This window comes from Aspergillus oryzae, chromosome 1 (genome assembly GCF_000184455.2).
Source record: "Aspergillus oryzae RIB40 DNA, chromosome 1".
In the NCBI taxonomy this organism is placed as follows: Eukaryota; Fungi; Ascomycota; class Eurotiomycetes; order Eurotiales; family Aspergillaceae; genus Aspergillus; species Aspergillus oryzae.
The window spans coordinates 3,668,186-3,683,010 of record NC_036435.1 but is presented as its reverse complement, the minus strand read 5'-3'; the positions used below and the strand labels follow the sequence as shown (position 1 = coordinate 3,683,010).

The 14,825-nt window shown below is 47.5% G+C and overlaps 2 protein-coding genes across 2 annotated transcripts; both read left to right on the top strand.

Annotated features, from left to right (window-relative positions):
- Window positions 1-8,898: 8,898 nt before the first annotated feature.
- AO090005001033 (uncharacterized protein) lies at window positions 8,899-10,437 on the top strand (the record flags this gene model as incomplete). The annotated part of the gene is made up of 1 exon (XM_001817966.3): window positions 8,899-10,437. One exon carries the CDS (start codon window positions 8,899-8,901, stop codon window positions 10,435-10,437), a length of 1,539 nt encoding a protein of 512 aa, XP_001818018.3.
- A 2,569-nt stretch (window positions 10,438-13,006) lies between these two features.
- Window positions 13,007-14,332, top strand: AO090005001035 (uncharacterized protein; the record flags this gene model as incomplete). The annotated part of the gene is made up of 2 exons (XM_001817967.3): window positions 13,007-13,678; window positions 13,730-14,332. 2 exons carry the CDS (start codon window positions 13,007-13,009, stop codon window positions 14,330-14,332), a joined length of 1,275 nt encoding a protein of 424 aa, XP_001818019.1.
- Window positions 14,333-14,825: the final 493 nt, after the last annotated feature.

Below are 14,825 nucleotides of genomic sequence, written 5' to 3'. Positions count from 1 at the left end.
CAACGGGGTGTACTGGCTATCGTCCGCAGGGCACAGGTGGAGGTAGGTATAGGGTCAGGAGTAACTCGAGGGAGGAGAAAGGAAGAAAACAGAGATCCTGTACCACATGCCCGTCAGCTAAGATCGCACAGAAAAAGAAATGCAGGACGAAGATTGGCCGATCCACGATCGATGTTTCTTCACCATAACCATGTTCTCGCGCCCCCTAGAAGGGAAGTCGTAAGTCCGTACCTGTTCTAACAAATGCAAATGATAGATTATACAGATATGACTCGATTAAAGGAAACGAAAGAAAGAAAAATAAAACGCTAGGATGAATGCGAAAATGATGTCGGGGACACAGGAAAGGAAAACGAAAGGCTCGAATTGGGCGATGGTCGAAGAGGGAGTTCAACGAGAAAGGCGTAAAGGAACACAAGGGTCCAGGATGGCGAATGCTGTCTAGAGCGGTCGAGCCATGTACAAAAGCGAATCGAAAATGAGACGAGTATATGGAGAAATGAAGATAACCACGAGGAAGATAACAAACGACAATGAACAAGAAGTAAAAAGTAAGTAGGGCAAAAAAAAGGAAAAAAAGAAAAGGGGAGAAACCAGATCCTTAGAATGGGCACCTAATCTTCTGACTCAAGCAGAAGATGGGCCGTTCACTGGATCGGAGGAAATTAATGAGGATGAGATGGAAGACGACCGTAGGAGGAGAAAGAGAGAAAGGAAGAGGAGCAGGAGGGGTTGGAAGGCGTGGAATGGAAAAGGAAGGGAATAGGGAGATAATGGGGAGGGTGAGGATGGGTGTGGAATGGATGCTAGTCAACTTTAGGGGAATCGTGACAGGCAGCGGAGACTGACTGACGGCCGGCCCTTTCCAAAGAACGCGAGTAGAAACAATTCAGGTACCGCAAGGAACCAAAGAACGCAGTAGGGAAAAAAAATTGAAATAATAACAACAATAATAATTCACGGAGAAAAAAAAAGATTTTTGAAGACACTTACACCTCTTCAACAATCCCAGTAGCCAATCTACGTAAAATGAAAATAACCGTCCAAGACAAAAGAAATTTTTCTGAATGAGGACTCAGCAACGGTTTTGACCTACTATTTTCACCTGTTGCTATTATTGCATCTAGCTGCAAGTCATGCCAAAACTTCTCTGAAGGTGTGCACTCGTTCCTCTTTACTATAATTAAAGAAAATCTAAAAAAAATAAATTTTTGGTACACTTGCGAAAGGAAGAACTAAAGCCTTTTCTGGCTAGTACCGAAGTGCGTATCGACGACTGTTGGTAACTTGGTATATTAATATCATATTAAGTTCTCCTGAATCTCCTCTTTACAATTCATCGACCAACCACTCATTCATGGGTAAGACAACTCTGGGGCTGTACCGTACGGAAAGACTGGTACAAGCAGAATACTAGCAGTAACTAACGACTGTTCGGCCGGAGTTGCCTACTGCTACCTTACATAAATACAAGTAGTAGTCCGTATGACTCGGATCTGCCGTCTCTCCCGGCCCGTCGACCAAAGTTACTTACAAAGTACCTCCCAGGTACCGGTAATCATACCCAGATGGTAGGTAAGGTATGCCAAAAATACCACAAATACCATCCATCTCCCGGGCGGGTCAGGGAAACAAACCCCCTTAAGTTTAGTTCTCCAATCTACTCGCTAGCCGTGACAACAACGTCAATCTGTGGAATGCACTTGAGGGACGCATTGCTGCCATTGGGAGAAGCACGGCCAAGAAATCCAGCCCGATATTAATATGAACATCATATGTACAATTTGCTCGTGGGAATGGACATATAATTGATCTGTGGGGTAAACCGCTGGATAAGAGAGATTCGATTTTCCCTCCCTTTTTCGGCACTCCTTACGAGAATAAATATCATACGGTAAACACACACACTATTCTCTTGGTAAGGACACGCCCACTGTGCCTGAGGCAAGAGGTGCTAGCCGAGTAACTCCATACATTTCCTACACGGAACAAATATACCATGATCAGCCGCGTCCCCTTTTGATTTTCTTTTCTCTATTTTGTAATTTTATTTTTATCGTCCTAATGCGGCAAAAGGAAAAAAAGCAAGTAGTAACAGAGTGCTAGGAGAGAACGTGTTGCCGTTGGGTGCATGAGGCCACGACCTCTGGGGCCATTTAATTTCTAGTAAACTAAGTGAAGCGCGATCGGGTGAGCAAATTGGACGCTGATTTGCGACCACACAGTTGCTAAAACTCTTAGCTGTAACGCCATCACAGGTGGATGGAGTCGCCCCCCCCTCCCGAGAACTAAACCACGGAGGTTCGGAGAAACATCCTGGAGACAGTTAGTCGCTCCCACTAACAATTGCCTAGTACAGCTACGATGCCAATCCAAATAGTTCAGGTTGTCTGTTGCTCCGTTAGCGTATACACTTAGACAGCGTTCCTCCAGAACCACTGAACTAGGCGGTCCGAAGCACTGACATTGGCTTTCTTTACCTCCTAAAGGAAGGAACTCGTACCAGCGACGGAGTTCATAATATTTGGTCAACGATATGCCGAGCCTGATGTCATTGGAGCCTATCATCCCTGACCGGTGGAATAAATAAATAGATCGTTGATTGAGATAGGTATAGCGGACGCATAGTGATCCTCAAGATTTTCGTCACCTACTTTGAGTCATCGAATCTTATGATTCACCTTCATTTCAGGCAAATCAACAACGGCCTCCCGAGTCCTCCAGAAAAGGACCAGAAAATTTCTAATCTGCTCTTGGATAACCCTAGTAATTCTCACAAAACCGTGGGAGATTCCCGCTATGGAGTCCCGTGGATCAGGGAGTTCTGTTCCACCAACCTAATCGATGGCCCAGATTGTGTACGGAGTACGAGCAAATTTGCGGACTGACCATTCTCGCGTCCGCAGTCGCAGCCTCCTACCCTTCCGGTCGTGTACCATGGATACTAAGTCGTTAGCCTAGCAGTTGAGCTAACTCCGAGGCAACCGGCGGACTGCTTCTGTATAGGATGAACTAGTGTATGTATGTGATGTTAGACATCTCACTATCAACTGGTCGCACGTCATCTTTTTATCGTCGAAACGAGAGATTCGCAAGCCATCCACAAGGGTGTTATGTAGGCATCATGCGCGGAGTAGTAGAATTGTTTATACATACATGGTGGCAGGGTATCAAGCGGCAGAAGAGGGAAAAAAAAAAAAAAAGAAAGAAAGAAAAAAGCCAGATAGGCGAAAAGAAAGGAAAACGTGGCTCTATTGGACGTGCCTGGTTAGCGGTCAGTGAGGCTAATGTACACTCAAAAATCGCCAGATTAGGATCCGGCCTACTCATGCAGTGCAAGATGCATTACTAACCATTACTACATGGGCATTAACCCTCTGAAACGTAGGGATCCGAAGCAGGAAATCTGTTTGAGAGTCAAATGTGGTTCATTGCCCTAAAGATATACAATATACTTTAATATATCTTCATGTTTCACGGATATAATACCCTATAGAGGAGGGCAACCCATGAAATGATTTATACCCAAGTGTATACCTATGTACATAAACCCCATACCGAATACCACAGTGATACATACAAGGCGGCTACCGACCTACTAAATTAACTTTCTGGTACAATACAATTCTTGGCTGCCTTGGAGTGAACCGAGAGACTGGCAACAATCCGTGGAGACCCTGATAATAAGAGGGAAATATTCGCTTACGTGCAAATTCCTATACGTTATTTAAACTCCTAAGGTTTCTAATGTGTTGGAATCACGAAGTGAGGGGACCTATGGAAACTTCAATAGAAACGCCACGGCACTTTGTTTTGACTCTCAGATCACTCTTGTTGATGCGTCCGCTTTGTGTTGTCTCTCTTCATGTCTTCGTGACATTGTCGGTGTAGACAACGTTCATGAGCTGGATCACATATGGCTCACCTGTTAGAGATTTTACTACAGAACAGAAGGGAACAGTGATCTCGGTTGGGTTGAGCCGATATGCATGGGGACAATCGGTGACCCACTTTTTTGATTATTTTTTTGGTATTTCTTTTTCCCTTTCAACAGATCGGACCATACATATCAAGGAATATCGTTATCAAGTGGACTATCGGTTATTTCGCAATAGGCCACCTCCATTTCTTGCTCTGTAGTGATTGTTCCGGATACCCAGCCTCTATACGGCGCTACATACACCATACTCGACTACTCCCTCATAGATTTGTATGAAAGCAAAGATAAGAAAGAAATCAAAAAAGAATAAACATTAGCTCAAGTAAGTAGTCTCTCACGCAGATCAATGTAAGGAGTTCCCGCGTGATCGACACCACAAACCAGCATTTGATTCGACTCGGGGCCTTTCGCTCGCCAACCGCGTCACTCAACCTGACGGCGGCGGGTGCATATCATGGACCCTCCGTCCTTCGAGTTTCAGATTTCATTCGACCGTCTGCACCTCATTTCCCCACCATCTGCCGTTCGCGCAAGAAAGAGAAAACTCTTATCAACACTGTGGAAGTTCCATTTAACCTGATGAGGCAGTCACTGCTCCGCTTTGTTGGGATTTTCCCAACTGACGCGGCACAGGTATCGTAGTGGTTGTTTCATCCGCAATCTTATCTGCGTAAGAAGGATTGAGGGGTATTGTGCAGGACCTTCTGCTGAAGCATGGATCCCTATCTGATCCAAGGAACTCGGTATCCCTGCGAGTCAGACTTGTCATCTACGTTAAAATCCTCGTGACCCGGGAAATTGTCCCTATGGAATGTTCCTCCATATCTAAGGTATCTATCTCTCCATCTGCCTTGGAGGGTGGGGAACAACGGCAATGGACATTCCTAGAGAATCTGAACACGACAAGTTCCGTGGAGTGGTGGCATTTTATGGGTGCTAGTCTCGAGACTACGGAGTATGTGAGAAGTATGGAGAAAGCATCATACGGTGCGGACACTGCGGAGACACACTGGATTTCAACTACCATGGTTCCATTGATTTGCGGCAGTTATATGGAGAGCAAAAGTGAGAATGGAGCCAAGTGGATATGGAATGGTAATGCATAATCTACTAGGGACGGAAGGGCTCCTTCAGACGGGGTTAAGGATCCTCACTTTCAAATTGGCAGGAGCTCCGTTTCATTCCCTTTATCGTAAAAGAGCGACCGGGTTTCATTGTTTATGGAGTATTCTCCATAATTTCTGATATCGTCTACGGAGATTTTCCATTCACACGCCTTCAGGGGTGGCAAAGAGTTTAAATAAACCCCGAGCTTTACTTTCATCCTTTGTGTTTTCTTTTTTCCCCTTTCTTACCACATTGCCAGCTTTCTCTACGGAGCACTATGAGGGGTTAATTTCGACCGCTAAAATACATACGACCAGGGAAAATAAAGAAAAAGTAAACAAACTTTTTCCCCCCTCGAGTGTTTTAGCTTGCCCAATGCGGCGGTGCAATTCAACTACGCACTTAAAAAGTGGTTCCTCTTATGACAAATGCTTCGACCCCCTCTGGCCTCGACTTGCTTCGCATACCAAATGTGCAGGGGTGGAATGATGACAATCCGGGGCTCCAACATGACAACTCCTACGTGGCCAAATTAGAGCCGTACGTGATTGGAAGGGGAAGCGCACGTTCCTCTTGATAATTTATTCAGGAACCCGGAATGCTGTCAGAGTGACATGTGTGAAAGAGGATGGTCTATATCCATGTCTGCACCAGTCCCTTCCAGGTAAGAACGACGCGGTTTCAGGGGCGGCGTTAAGGACGGGGTCCAACAAGGGATGATCATAACTAATCCTGGCCGACCTGCGAACAAAGGTCGCGTAGTTACAGATACAAGGTATATCTGGGGAATAACCGAAAGTGTGGAGTACAGAGGACTAGCAGTGGGCAAACGACTTTCCACAATGATAATACCAGCGGGTCGAACATGGAACGGTCGGCCAAATCCAGAAAGGGTCAACGTTGGATGGCTAGCGTACTCGTACTCGTAAGCGATATCATAATGTTCATAGTTATCTCCGCTTAACTAATTATGCAAACTCCGACCAAAGAACCATACATACTACCATGGTTGTACATACACTTTCCCTTGACAACCTACTAGTATGTACCTGACATTTGGAAGCCATGAACCCAGAAAAGTCAATTCCCTCTGCCAGGAACCTTACCTGTGTATTCAGGCACAATGGCCGTTTTTCCCCGCATCTGCTCACATGATTACGGTTATTGAGACTTGGTACGGTACTACTACTACTTGGTATTTATCCAATTGAGCTAGAGTTACAGTTCGACCTAAAAAACTTCCGATGGCAATAAACCTGATACATAATTGCCCTATATACCATATTGCCATAGTCCACGTACAGCTGCATGTGCAGTCAAACACCTACGGTCCCCAACCGGTGCTCCCGCCATTTTTATATATCTCCGGTTACATCCCACCAAGCGTACGGGACAGTTCACTATGCATTGCAGATACTTCAACATGAAACATCGGTACGACCCAAGTTGACCCAGGAGTACCCCATTTGGCGAGTCGAAGGGGATCCCCGTGTACCTGTAGAAGTATGTGTTTACCACACTGGTCACACAGCGCCCTCGTCCCCATGCAGAGGTTATCCGCATACCACAAACCAAGAGTCATATGATCATTCCATTTGGATGAATGGTTCCACTACGAGTACTAAGTATTGAAGAGTCTAGTTCTTTCACTTGTTTTTTCATTTTCTTTTTTTTTTCTTCCATATTCTTTGCCGGCATCAGTAGTTTTCTATTATTGGTGTAAAGCCGACAAGATGGTCATGTTGATGGGCAAAGTTTCCACGAGCCACGATTAGCGGAATCTGCATGTCGCTTTAATGGGTAGTCACTAAGCGGGGCTTCGGCCGGTGAGGAAGACTCGCTCTTTGATATTCTGACATATTCTGACATATTCTGACATATTCTGACATGAGGGGATGGCCCTGGCTGGCTGAGATCCACCAAAGCTTTTCTTCGTTTTCTTTTATTTTTTCTTTTATTTTTTTTTTATAGTCGGTAGATACGAAGGGGTGCCTCTCCAAATACTAGACGATTATTGCCAACATGAACTACCCATCGATTTTACACTTACGGATAGTACCGCCTTTCAATGTCTAAGCGAAAGTAAACCAAGAACAAGAACCCCCCGGGCTAAACTTTGGTCATCGTGAAATGTATGAAGATTGACTGAATATTCCTTGGAAGTAACCTTCCCTGTCATCATCCACCCATGTGACCCGCAGCAGACTGTTGGCTTGAGGACGGTTGCTGGAATGTGTATGTGCGCCTCGGAGATAATCTCTAGTTGCTGATGGGCTAGCGCTATCAACGTACATGGTGCATCAAAACCGGTGGACGCTAGTGACAAGGTACCAGATATGTAGGTCGAACGAAGTAATGTCCCCTATACACTTATCTTTCTCAGATGTTTGTGTGTGTCTGGACAATACGTAAAGCTCGCTCTTTGCATTACTGTATGATACCTTACATTCCGTGTGTTGGATGAGGTTTGAGACATGCAGTGGATACCTCTCATCCAGTCAACACCAGCTCAATCGAGACTGGGAACAAGAATGGCGTGTCTTACATTCTTCTGCATACCTGGGAAGTCATATCTACCTAATCGCGAATGCTAATACCGATGGCAATAATGTACAGTAAGACCGGTCTTCTCTGGAACATTCGAGAAGAAGAAAGAGTAGACAATGCTTGCTACAGTACCAGGCTGTCCATCCACTCCCATATTCCGATATTAAAAAGCGGTAACATCGATCGGAGTTCCAATTCTACGTCCATCTGTGGAAACTGACTCAAATCGTGATATTTATAGACTTAGTGGCCCACCATCACAAAAGTTGGCCCGGTGCGCGCTCGCTCCTTGCTTCGCGGTTGGTCGAATCGTGTACCTACACCTATGCTGATGGAGACGCTGTGAGGTATCTGTACCGGCTTCTTGGATTTTATCGGTCGTTGTGTGTGTGTGTGTACTAAGGTTCGTTTCCTGGTACGGATGGTGCATTGATTGGTAAATAGGGTTGGGTGGGAGGTGGGATGTCTCACTATAACAAGCCCTACCGCGGAACTAGTTGGAAGATCGTATTTCAGAGATATGGTCGTGCTTTTACGATAGGAATAGTTTCGGAGTATCTGATCCGTAGTATGTATATACAGTATAGAACGATATGAATCGAATCCTGCGTACTATCTCTCTGTGTGATGGGTCTGGACTGTAAAAGACGAATGCACTGCAGCAGGAGCTTAACTTATTGATCTGAGCTACAAGCTTCAATCAAGGTTTTATTCCTGGTGTTGTTTCTCAGTGTCCCTGTATATAACTATACTTGTTCATTAACCAAGGATGATGTTGCACTACGTATCTTTTGGCCTGACAAAAGTGTGTGATTGTTGATTTTATAGTAAAAGCATCAATAGTGTACTATGTGTTCTAGAAGCTGCTCCTGAGTGCATAGATAGATTTGGGAACTCTTGCCTCAGGCCTCCAGCGAAGTTTTTCTGACCATGTTCGTACGCTTAGCCCTATTGGCCCAACAGCAGACGTAACCTGCCTTCTGTCGCAAAACAATCTATAGACCTCACATCAAAGCCGTTTCCAATCGAAGCACTATAACATCCTCAGGTTAAACCAACACGATTATCTATATCACTACTTGCTTATAATCATCCTCCAGGAAAGAGCATCAAACACTACATTCACTCTGCTAAACAGATCCAAACAAGCGCTGCACAGCACAACACTGACCCTATATTCACTGCTCCCATTCACCAAAGCTATCTACAAACAGCAAATCGCTAACACATAGATATCCAGTAACACAAACAAACATGGCATATCCCACATTGCCAGACCATGTAGCCACCACACTCATCTCCCAATGCCTCTACCCATCATCGCATCTCCAAAGTCTCGCCTCAATTGCACAGCTCCCCTGGAAGTAACCAGACTCGACACAAGCTCCCCTAAATACTGGAACAGCAACATAGCGGATACCCTCCTCACCAACAGCACAATGTGTCAGATGGTCGTATTCTGGCACGCCTGCACCCACCTGATCGTCTCCTATATGACCTGCGCATTCGAAGAGGCCCGAAACCACAAAGAACAGACCGCAACCACAGCGCTCATCGACACCGACTGCTGGATATGCCAACAGCATCAGAAATACCCATCCTGGGGCGCATCAACCACAATGCAGCGTCTGCTCATAACCGTCCAGAACATGGAATACATCCTCGGGGTTTCGGCAGATGAAGAAGGGTTCCTGGATATGGTGGCCCGGTTTTACGCCCGAGGCGACCACAAGCGCTGGATGCAGCCGGGTGTCGCGAAGGCAAAGTATACCAAGGACGATCCGTATGTCCGCGGCTTGGAGGTCCAGTCGTATCTTTGTACTCGGGGTCAGCGGGATTTTCACATGAATCCGGGTTATGCGTTTGATGTTCTATTTGCGTTGATGAAGCACTGGGATCGCGCGGACTACTCGGATCTCAATTGGTCTATGACGGGGTATCGGCCGGCGAGTGATTTCTTCTATGTTTCGTCTAGTATGATTGGGATGTTGGCTGATGGGTATGGGGGTGAGCATAGACAGAGGACCGGGGGCAAGCATGTGGCACAGCGATCTCACTGCTTGTCTAATGATGGTGGTGGTGGTGTAGTGATGCCGACGACACAGTCTACAATGGCATCGTTTGAGGCAGAGATGGGCTTGGGCCATCTGAGAACCGGGTCGTACTCACAGGGTCTCCCTACTCTGGACGCTCAGACTAGCTCGTTTCATAACGTTAATGGTAATCCCGGTTCACTACTTCCACGGCGTCCGTGCGAGGCGCTCAATGGACCCCCCGTCGCTATGAATCAGTTCCCTCAGCTTATCCTCCGTCCCTTGTCCCCGCTCGGGGAGCCTGGACCTTCAATCGAGAATCTCAATCACCCCAGGGCACTGGACGAGAGAGCAGGCCATCATGCACGTACAACCACTCTCTTTCATCCAATCTTCTCCGCCGAATATGACGGGGATATCCACACAAATGAGACATTCCAAGAGTTAGATCTCCATCACCACACCAGATCCAATTCATACGCCTACAATAACACCCTCTCGACGGAAAATACACCATACGAGAGCACTACCACACCCTACACTGACCCTTCCCCATCAAACGAATCCCCCAGACACTCATCCAAGAACCACGATCCACCAGAAGACCTCGACATGCTCCTCTTCTCGCCAACACCGGGACTCGCCACCATTGACCCCAGCATGCTCAACCTGGATTCCCCCGACCAATTGCATCTCCCCGACGACGGAACCTGCGGCACCGGAAAAGGCAAACAACCTATCAGAGATATCTCGCAACTGCACCCCCGTGGCTTTGTCTTCCCGGACATTATGGATATTAGTCACAGCTAAGGGCCGAAGAGAGAGGGCGGTTTTGGTCTAGACCTCTCCTACTTCCTTCTCTCTTGTTCTGACACTCTTTATTCGGTTTGCTTTTTATTTAAGGGGGGATTCTTGTTCTTTGAAGCTTTGTTGAGTGGCAACGCATATACATCGGTGCAGCTACATCCACATGAAAAGTGCCCTTCTCTTGGCGTTTATGCAGGTGCAGGGCGTGGGAATTGACGTGTACGGTGTGGATCTGGTCTTTGCATATTCACATGCGGTTGGGGTTGTGATGTCATTTGTGGAGGGTTTGGTTGTTTGTTTTTTTCTTTTGAGAGTTTTTTTCTTCTTCGTCTTCTTTGATTCTGGGTCTTTGTCGGTGGGGTTGGGGATTACTCGGTGTATGTACATGCATTATTACTTCGGTGGTTTGTACATTAGTAGTTTCATGGTAATATCCGGGGTTGTGGTTTCATGGAGAAAGGTATTTCTTTCTAATTTAGCTATCTTGACTTTTTCAGTTGGTACTCCGTATATCTCAGTAATCTTTGATCCTTCCATAGATCCATAGAGCTTAAATAGGACGTAATATGTAGTTGGCTGCTACCAGATGGCGCTGGCATGGAAGGAGATCTATCAGATTTTCCAGTCACAGTGACAGAAAACTTTGTTCGGCTCTACGAAGACTACAGACTTCTCGTTTTAGCACCCACCGCTCCAGTGACAATGCGACCATACTGAACTGTCATACGAATCCTTCCATCTGATCTTACTCAGACGACAGACGGTCAATCAGCAACGTCCGCCAATGACTGTCCTGACTACGCAGCGGGTCAGCCGGGTACCACCGGCGATGTGGCACTTTGCCCTATCATGGGCTCCTTGATGACACCCGTTTCTTCTATGGAAGTATCCTGGACAAGAAGGCAGCCAGTTTTGGTAACTGTGCTGCGCTGGACCACTCAGCGGGATATGCGATCTTCTGGTTGTGCGGAGCATTGTATCGCGCAGCCGGATCCCTCGACGGATTCGAGCCTAGAGGGGTGAAGAGCAACGGCAAATGCGAATGTGTGATCCTAAGATAGGTTTGAGGATATAAAGAGATCCTCCTTCTTGGCGGTCATCGACTGGGCCCGGCGCCTGAAGGCTTGGAGACGAGACAAAATTTCAAGTGTCAAAACTTTTTGAGACAGGCTTCATTGTGGAAGGTGCTAGCATCAGCTTTGGTTGCGCACATAGCTTCCAGATCGATCTGTTCCTCGAGAGTGTCGCCGTCAAGGCTGCCGCTTTCTCCCTGTCCTCACTTTTCCGGTGTGGGGATTTCTCTCCGTCGCAGCTCTCTTTCAGAACCTGCCTGTCAGTCCTGCCTGTCAGTCTAGCTTGATTTCCACCAGATATGGTTTTTATTGGCATTTTCAAACTTTCGTTAAAGAAAGCCTTTTGTTTAACTCGGTAGGCGTGAATCTGTGCGCCGTTGTAGCCCAACATCATCTACGCCGTCGCACACTCTGAACGAGATGAGTGCCTGAAGAGAAACCCCTTCTGTCCTTCGTTTCTTAATGTATCCGGCATGGAGAAAGCAGATCTGAAAGGCCAAGCCGAAGAGCAGACGGTTCATTCATGGGATGAAATCTTGAAGATTCCCACCCTGCTCAAGAGGGGTAATGGCAGCGGAAGCCCGTCACCTCATCTTTGACACCCTCTTCTCTACCCTTTGTTTTATAAATATCAATCTGTCCACCCTGACGGCCGTTTTATTCAGCACCCATTGACGGCCCGTGGGTTGTTATTGTGCCAACTGTACCAGACGAAAGTAGTGCCGGGCGCGCTCCGAGTAACCATTCATGCGTCAATCTGATTATATGGAAGAAGTTAGACTCTGACGTGGTTAAGGTCGGCAAGACGGAGTAATTCAAGAGATGCCGTTATTTATGTAACTAGGGCTTGAAAGCCGGTTGATAAAGCAGGCACAGAGCGTTGCATGGTGGCAACCACAGGCCTTGCAATCGAATGCCGATGGGGTGCCTGATCACTTTTATATGGATCGATCAACAATTGGCGGCATTATAATCGTCGCGGGGTAGAGGGCGGAGAAAAGCGAATATATCGAGACGGTTTCAAAGTGAATGGTACTCCTTTAGATGTCGAACGTCAAATCCCCACACAATCTGGCGTATAATCCGAGCAAGACGGAAAATCAAGATACGAAACAGCCGATGCTAGATGTTATTTGTCTTTACCACCAGCATCTTCCAACAATGATTTCGATCGAAGAAGTGACATCACGTGCCGATAGCGATAGTGACTCAGCAATGCTATGTATAGATACAGACAAACAATGCAAAATACGTAGGTTTCCCTGCCGGCAGATACCGTAATGGTAAACACCCGCGGTAAACAGGGGAGATTATCACCAGCCACATGTTTCTCGGGTGGTCCGAGGCCTTGCCCCAGCCATGCGAGTGCTCCTCCTTTCCTGCCCTTCATTTGTCCTTCCAGCCCACACCCATCTTCTAGAACAGGCTTGCGATGTGATTTAAATTATCGCAATCAATCTGTTTTTATGCGCCAGCCCTAATTGACCTCAGCGACCACAATGTCTTTCCCCCCGGATGCTCGTCGTCGGCGGGTTGGAGCGGGTACTGGCTTCAGCTCGTCGGGAAGGCGGACAGCCTTGGGATACTGGGTGCCCTTGGCATTGACAGTAGGTGTCGCAGCAGCCGGTGTTGCAGCCTGGATCTGGAGTGAACGCATTGAAGATGAAGACAATGATGGCAACTACCCTCGAGGTGACGATGGCTTCCCCGCGCCCGGCCGCGGCGGGGACGAGCTCCCTCCCGGATACGATGGAGACTATGCCAGGTCAACAGCGACGGATATTCATGATACAGACGATGTTAGCATGGTAGCTCGCATGCAGGGAGCCTTGCGACGCACTCCTAGTCCTCAGCAGATTTTCGATGGTGCCAGCAAGCGAGTCGCAGCTGGTATGGCTGCTGCCGGCGCGTTTGTAGGTGGTGCTCTTACATCCATCCGAGAAGAAGACAGGGGCGACTTCGAAGATCATTCGAGGTGGTCTGAAGAGGTAGAATCAAGATCCCGCAGAGATCTACCGGATCTCGCTGCACCGACTGCGAGCGGAACTCTTCCCGGCCCAGGAGTCGCTGCTGGCACGTCCTCTGGTTCGAAAAAGAAGAAAACGGTAGCTATTGTGGTTTCATCGGACACCTCACGCTTGGACCCAGAGGAGTACACTTCCGATCACGCTGTAAGTGATAGCGTCCCCTTCCCATAATTTCACTTACTGATAATGCCACAGTCTATCCTTTCCCATCTTCCGGAACATATCGACCCCGATACCACTCGAGTCTTTGTTATGATCTACGCACCAGGCTTGAAGCACGCTCCTAACCAGGGCACTGGATCCCATCCTACCATGTCTGTCACCTCGTCCTATTCAAACATCGCTCCTGAAGAAGTCCTATCCCCCGGTGAGCCACCAATTGGCGACCTGAACGCTTCGGACTCTCGCCAGGATGACCAGACTCCGCTCTTCAAAACGCTGTATACCCAGGCACAAGCAATTGCCGAGAAAGAGAGCATGATTATGCCTTTCAGCACATCTACCGGCTTTGTGCATCTCGTGCGACACATCTCTCCTGACATTGTTTACGTCCAAGAGTCCCTCACTGGAAAGGAAGGAGAACCGGTACAGCATATCACCCGGTGGGTCAGACAGGTAGTGGTTGTCGTCGGCGAGCGAGGAGGCCTCGTCGACAGTGAAGATGAATCTGCCTTGGCCGACAGTGGTGAGAAGTGGTGGCAGAAGGAGGGCACCACTGGCATCGGCAAGCGCATTGATGTCGTTGACGTGCTCCGTACCGGAGACGATTGGCGACGAAGAGTGTCTGGCCTGGACTAGATGTCAAGTCAATTTCTTGGGTGGCTGTGTCGATATGTTTATTTCACTTGTTCATATGTGTCATTTCCCTTTCATCACCCTTACGACCTGCTTTGATTCCCCTGAGTTTTACGAGCTATATTTTCTGATTTGGTAATGTTGTCTGCTGCGCATATAGTCTAGCTATGAAAAGGACATGCTTTAAGGATACCAATACCACTACCACGGCCCCGTGTTTCTTGTCTTCTTTGTATCTGTCACACAAATAATAAGGCTGAAAGCGCCTTTGTAAGCCAGCCAATCTCATTGTGAACCCGTAGAATTGCAAGCACAAACAACACATAGGGTGAGATTCGAGGTATGAGGAGAGAGGGCCCTAACCCGATGCAGTGGTCGGTAGTCACATGATCCAGACCTCCTTCACGTCGCCCGCGGCTTGGCATCACCAAACTCCCTCTGCAGCACCATCTCCGTCACCCGATCAGCCTCTCCGAACCTCCCCTGCCTTCTTTGC